Raw genomic sequence first — 6,649 nt, 5'->3', positions numbered from 1 at the left:
GTTGTTCAGAAAATTCAAAGATGTCAGGTGAGTAACATGCCCAGAAGAATGTCTAACCCCAAGTAGAGCCTTGACAGATGTTTGTTTTCTCCCCTTTCCCTTGTTTAAATTTATTAACAACTACCTCAGATATACCTGTGATGGTTTTATTTTTACCTATTGGTCACAGAGGCACAGAGAGGCTAAGTAACGTGTTGAGGGTCACACAGCGAGTGGGCAGCATACTTGGACTTCCATCCCAGGTGTGTGGGGAGTGCCTTCATAGTCAGGATTATGTGAGGGATCGTACTTGACATGTAGCACGTAGCACATGTCGAGCTATGGGAATGAGTCCACTCAGATAAATGGGCCCGACCCTCACTCAGTGTTCACCACAAGGAAATCTGCCATTACCATTGCCTGTCTTCTCTGTAGTGACTGCCAACTGCAAGGTTAAGGCTGGGATTTTCATCATGTCAAGTGGAATTAGGGACTGTCAATATAAAGACTTTTGTACCCTTCCCTTGTGCCTCTCAGGTTACCAGTATCCAGTAACGCTATTAATCTTTTCATCAAATATGTCTGATGATCTGATGTGTGCAGGGCATAATTACGGGTACTATGGTTAAAGCAATGAATGCAACCCTTGAAACTTGGGTGTTCATAGAGTTTTCATCTTGTGAAGGAAGAGAAAGAAAATGCACACACATAAGGAAAAGTTATAGGAGCACAAATTGAGTTAAGTACCCTGGAGAAAAACTGAGGAGGGAAGGGACAAGGAAGTGTAGTTAGGGAGTTTTGGTCCTTTATGTATATGGTGGCCAGGAAATGCCTCATGGAGAAAGTGGCAGCTGAGAGCAGAAAGAGGGGTGGCAGGAAAGTATGACATCTTCTGGAGGAAGTAAGGAAAAGTCCAAGAACCAATAGGAAAACTAATCTCCCTAACTTTCCTCTCTAACTTTCCCTCTACATACCCTTTCCAAAGATCAGTCCAAATAGATCTCCCCTTTCCTCCCCATAACAGCAGTGTAAATCTCTCCCACTGGAATCATTTATCATCTCTGCCTTCCTTGACAGAAATGGATGAATAAAGCTCAGGAGAAGCTGAGATGGTCTTCATGTCTTCCCCACTTTTTCCTGGCCTGCCCTGTTCATCCCATCCATCAACGATGTCTTCTACACTGAGCAGTCAGACCATATCTGGAGTATTGGGCTCTGTTCCTGATGCCTCACTGTGAGGGGCAAAGTCCCACTGGAGGTCATGCCGAGGCGATAACCCAGGGTGGTGTGGTGCCCAAAAAGGACGGACTCTTTCATAGGTGCTTAGTGATCCCAGCTTCATTATAGGTGAAAGGAGGTCATGTGGATGTGGAGTTAGAAATGTTCTGTGTAGACCAACATATGAAAACATAACCAAAGAGATTCTATGCCAATATGAATTAATATCTTATGATAAAATGAAACGGGGTGTCTGGGTGGGCTGAGTTCCAAGTAGCCGGAGGAATGCAAACAAAGACAGGATGTACCCTGTTCTGGGAACGTTGTAGAGAGCATTCGGGTGGTTTGAGCTGACATTCATGATTCTGTGATTCTAGTGGGATGCCTGAGGGCAGGTGATGAGAATAAATAAAGCTGGAACCTCTCACTGGGATGTTCTCAGGAAAAGGCCCCAGGATGTTCCGGTTGCTTCTACTGGGCATGTTCGTAGTGCTCTTCATGGATGAGGGTAAGCTCTGGAGAGGGACACACGAATGGGTGGTGAGAGAATGTATGGAGTGGGAGAAAGGGATTTCTACACTTGGGTTTTGGGGCTGCTGTGAAATCATTTAAGAACAGTTTTTCTTCTCTTCACAGGAGACAGAGTCCTGACACGGAAATGTACGGTGTAGTTGGTTTGTCGTTTTTGGATAAATAATGCCACAGTGAGGGAGACATTCTTGAGTTCTCTACACATTGTCCTCTCCCCACTCAATACTCCAGTGTCTACTTTCCTACCTAGACTTGGGAGGGTCCCTGACTTCTTTGGGGGTCGTAGCTGTTACCGAATCAAGGGAGTAAGGTCCCCTGACAGAGACCAGGACTAGTGTCAACTTTCTTCTCATGAGGTTTGCACCACCTCGATATAAATGTTTCCGGGTGGGAAGAGACTTCTGAAGCAGAATCACTTTCCCTAGTGCTGTTCTTTAAAGTGCCTCTCTTTTTCAGGGATTCAATTTTGCAATTCCTGTGAACACTTTGATGGATCCATTTGCCACGGTGGCATGAAAAGTTGCTGGAAGTTTAATTTATATTTGAAAAACAGGAGTTGTGCCACAGATCACTATTACTTTAGTGATCTCACTACAGGTAGGTGGTGGGGGGTGGTGTTACAGAGAGACACAAAATATCACCAGTGGTGCCCACAATCCTTGGAGCCAAGTTGTGGAGAGAATCTGGAATCATGGGAAAGGGTGGGAAGTGGGATTCACCATACACAGACCTGGGTACAGGGGCCTGTATGGGAGGCAGATGTCTTCTGCCTGGTCATGGCTAGAGAGACATAGACAAGATGCAGACACAGTCTGGGGGCTTATTCCAGTCTACAGAAAACTGAGGAGGTACTGGAGAGAGGTCATTGCTAGGAACGTGATGAAATGAGGCAAACTGACCACATTTGCCTTTCTTCCCTTTAGGGAGGTATCTCTTCCGTTATACAACACTGTCTTGCAGGCCCTGTGATGAGGGAATGTTCCAAGTATTCCACGACCTTCTGAGAGAAACGACTTGTTGCACTAATCAAAACAGGTGTAATACTGGCAGAGATAATTTAGATATTACGAGAATTCTTGGAGCAGAGCCTCAGGATGAAATAGTGTATGGTTCATAAATTATTAATGATTAAGGTTGTTAGACTATATCTCCTTGTAGTCTTGGCCCTTTTTTTTAACCCAATGGTAATACCATCATCTTACATTTTCCCCCAAACCACTCTCTTCTCTATTCCAGCATATCTACCTATGGAAGCTCTGTCTTTCCAGTGTCCACGTTTCCATTAACAGGCAAGGGTAAATATCTAGGTCAGGAAAACCTCAACTCTGCCTTCTGGTTAGATTCCTCAGTCTTTGCTACCTGGTACCACCTGGCAATCTCCACTTGCCCTTAAGTTCTGATGCTAAACCTGGCCTGAAGTTAGAATTCTAAAGTATTTTGCGAAGGAAGCAAAGTAGTTTTTATGGTAGAGCTTCTAGGAGAAGATCAGGAAAAAGTAAATTGGATAAAATTGGGGAGAAAGTTACCAGAAATTTTGGGAGAATGATTTGAGAGGAGAGTGGGAAAGTATTTGATGCGGGGGGCAGTTGTAGGTAGGGCTTATATTAAGAAGGGGTTTGGGAAAGTCAATGTGAAATTAGAAAGCATTAGAAACTCTGACATACGTGAGAGAAATAGTCAATGTACTAGACCTGAGAGTCACAGTGCTCGTCACCATTTTTGGGAAACTACTGCACAGCTACTCCTGACAACACAGCTTAAGCTACAAAGTTTCTAATCATCTTTCCTTGATCACACTTGGCTGAGTGTTGGCCAGTTACTCTGTCTCTTAGCACGTGCTGTTGTTTGAATATCCCCTTCCAAAATTCATGTTGAAATTTCATTGCTAATGTAACGATATTGGAAGGGGGGGCACTTAAGAGGTGCTGAGCTCGTGAATGGATTGATGCTGTTATCAGGAGGGTGGGTAAGTTATTGCAGGAGTGGGCTCCTGCTAAAAATGATGAGTTTGGCCTGATTTCTTCTCTCTGTCTTGTGTTCTTGCTTGATCTTCCGCCATGTTATGATGCAGTGAGAAGGCCCTCATCAGAGGCCAGCATCGTGTTCTTGGAATCTTCAGACTCCAGAACCATGAGCCAAATAAATTTCTGTTCATTGTAAATTACCCAGTTCTGTTGTAGTGATAGAAAGTAAATTAAGACAGCATGTGAGGGATGCCCAGTGCTCAAAAATATTCAAATAACACCTTGTATTCTACATATCCATTGATAAAAGCTGATTGTTTTTAATCTATTGGCATAGCCCTGTAACAAAAAATGTTAAGGAGAGATAAGACTTTCAGATCATCACTGTAGTTTTCTTAACAAAAATAAGTTATGAAATAACAATAATCACTGAATTGGTTGACTTTAGTTTTACATTTTAAAAACGATTTTAGCCATCCTATGTATTAGAATCTACAGGCACTATGATATGTATTTTTTAGCTTATAATTATATACACACATATGTAATATTATCCCAAGGTTAGTCTCATCCCTATTGATATCCAGGATTATGGCTGCTTATTAGTTTGTGTAATGTTGTATTTACATAAGTAGAATTAAATATTTAAATCTACAAATAAATTTAAACATATTTTAAATATGTGTATGATGGGATTTCTCCCAAATTTTGTAATATTAGAATGAATACTATACTTTAACATCTTGAGAAATAGAAAGTAGATTCTTTCATGCAGGGTTGATTAATTAGTTTAAATGGACAGAATGAAGATGCTGGCAGTAGGTTCTAAAAAAGCAATGATTCATGGCATTTACTGGCTCTGAGCCCAGCCCAGCACCAGAGTTCCCTAGAAATTGCAGTCCTTGTGTCCTGGACTGCCTTTCAGTTTTACCTAGGACCCCAAAGCACTTTGGCTTGCAGTTTGGCAAGGCTTGCTGAGAAACTCAAGTTCTAGCTGCTGGGATGGGTGATTCCCCTCTGGCTATGACTGGTCCAAATTGTTCCCTCTGTACACAAGTACTGGCTAAGCCCAGCATGGCTTTACTCTCCTCTGTGACAGGACAGCACTGAGTTCAATGCCAAGTCCCCCAGTTGCTGTGATCTTACTCCCCCAAGTGCACAGCATCTCTGTGCCACGTGGCCACTGCCAGAGGATGGGAGAACGGTGGTTTCAGCAATTCAAGACTGTCTCTTCTACCCTATTTAATGCCTCTTTCAGTGATATAAAGTTAAAACCAGGTACTGTGATTGTGCGAACAACCTGATTTTTGGTTCTTGTGATGGTGTTTTTCTGTGTGTATATAGTTGTTAAAATTTGGTGATCCTACTAGAGGGACAAATGGTGTAGGCTTCTTTTCTACCATCTTGCTCTGTCCTTCTCTGTGTGTAATTTAAATGATCCGTAATTAAGTGAAAAATTTATTTTTATTTTTCTTAATTTTTTTTCTCTTGGCCAGGCCTGGTGTCTCATGCCTGTAATCCCAGCATTTTGGGAGGCCAAGGCAGGTGAATTGCTTGAGTTCAGGAGTTAAAGACCAGCCTGAATAATATGATGAAGCCCCGTCTCTACAAAAAATACAAAAATTAACTGGGCGTGATGGCATGCACTGTACTCCCAGCTGCTTGAGAGGCTGAGGTGGAAGGATAGCTTGAGCCCAGGAGATTGAGTCTGCAGTGAGTTGTGATTGTACTACTGCACTCCAGCCTGGGTGACACTGATATACCATCTCAAACAATTTTTGTGGGTGTGTGTAGATTTATGGATACAAGTGCAGTTGTGTCACATGAAATATATTAGTCTTGGCTTTTGGTGTACTATTTGCTTATATATTGTGGTTTTAATGCAGATTTGTTGGGGCAGGGTAACCTGCCCCCTGGCCCTCAGTCAGGGGAAACAGCTCCCAGTTGCTGTGAACAGCAACTGAAAAGAGGCTGTGAGTCATGAAGGCTGAAGTTGACTGCCTTAGAATTCTTGGGTTAATTTTATTTTATTTTATTTTTTATTTATTTTTTTGAGGCGGAGTCTTGCTCTGTCGCCCGGACTGGAGTGCAGTGGCCGGATCTCAGCTCACTGCAAGCTCCGCCTCCCGGGTTTACGCCATTCTCCTGCCTCAGTCTCCCGAGTAGCTGGGACTACAGGTGCCAGCCAACTCACCCAGCTAGTTTTTGTATTTTTAGTAGAGATGGGGTTTCACCGTGTTAGCCAGGATGGTCTCGATCTCCTGACCTCGTGATCCGCCTGTCTCGGCCTCCCAAAGTGCTGGGATTACAGGCTTGAGCCACCGCGCCCGGCCTCTTGGGTTAATTTTAAAAGGCTTTGCTTAGAACTGTCAACATAGTACTCTGAACTTTCAGTTAGGACATATTGGAGGCAGCAGTATAGTTTATGAAGCTCTGTAAATCCTTTTGCAAAAACACGTAACACTAGGATAGTAAAGGGAACATGCCATAGACAAAATCAGGGTCCACCAGGGTTCCCTAAGTCCTTGGATATCTCAGATATATGGGAATATGTCATTAAAATTCCTTTCACGAAATAGAACTTGATCCTTAGGAAGAAAGGAACTGTTAGTAGAAACAAAATTGAGCAGGGTTTAAAGACTCAGATTATCAGAGAGTATATATATATATATATATATATATATATATATTTTTTTTTTTTTTTTTTTTTTTTTGAGATGGAATCTCACTCTGTTGCCCAGGCTGGAGAGCAGTGGCATGATCTCGGCTCACTGCAAGCTCTGCTTCCCAGGTTCATGCCATTCTCCTGCCTCAGCCTCCCAAGTAGCTGGGACTACAGGCACTTGCCACCACGCCTGGCTAATTTTTTGTATTTTTGGTGGACATGGGGTTTCACCGTGTTAGTCAGGATGGTGTCGATCTCCTGACTGCATAATTCGCCCACCTCAGCCTCCCAA

The 6,649-nt window shown here is 42.9% G+C and overlaps 1 protein-coding gene across 1 annotated transcript; it reads left to right on the top strand.

Annotated features, from left to right (window-relative positions):
* The first annotated feature begins 1,015 nt into the window (after positions 1-1,015).
* On the top strand, positions 1,016-2,845 carry LOC111540040 (prostate and testis expressed protein 2-like). Its single transcript, XM_023208099.1, has 5 exons — positions 1,016-1,298; positions 1,575-1,705; positions 1,834-1,857; positions 2,185-2,325; positions 2,652-2,845. The coding sequence occupies exons 2-5, from the start codon at positions 1,630-1,632 to the stop codon at positions 2,843-2,845; spliced, it is 435 nt and encodes a 144-aa protein (XP_023063867.1). The 5' UTR covers positions 1,016-1,298; positions 1,575-1,629.
* Positions 2,846-6,649: the final 3,804 nt, after the last annotated feature.

This window comes from Piliocolobus tephrosceles, chromosome 13, assembly GCF_002776525.5.
Source record: "Piliocolobus tephrosceles isolate RC106 chromosome 13, ASM277652v3, whole genome shotgun sequence".
NCBI classification, from domain to species: Eukaryota; Metazoa; Chordata; class Mammalia; order Primates; family Cercopithecidae; genus Piliocolobus; species Piliocolobus tephrosceles.
Note: the sequence above shows the minus strand (reverse complement) of the source record. Positions and strands in the feature narration are given on the sequence as shown.

Coding starts and splice junctions, on each gene's coding strand:
- LOC111540040 (XM_023208099.1), top strand. CDS start 1,630: ATGTTCTCAGGAAAAGGCCCCAGGATGTTCCGGTTGCTTCTACTGGGC. Junction 1,706..1,833: donor AGTGCTCTTCATGGATGAGG/GTAAGCTCTGGA, acceptor TTCTCTTCACAG/GAGACAGAGTCCTGACACGG. Junction 1,858..2,184: donor CAGAGTCCTGACACGGAAAT/GTACGGTGTAGT, acceptor TCTCTTTTTCAG/GGATTCAATTTTGCAATTCC.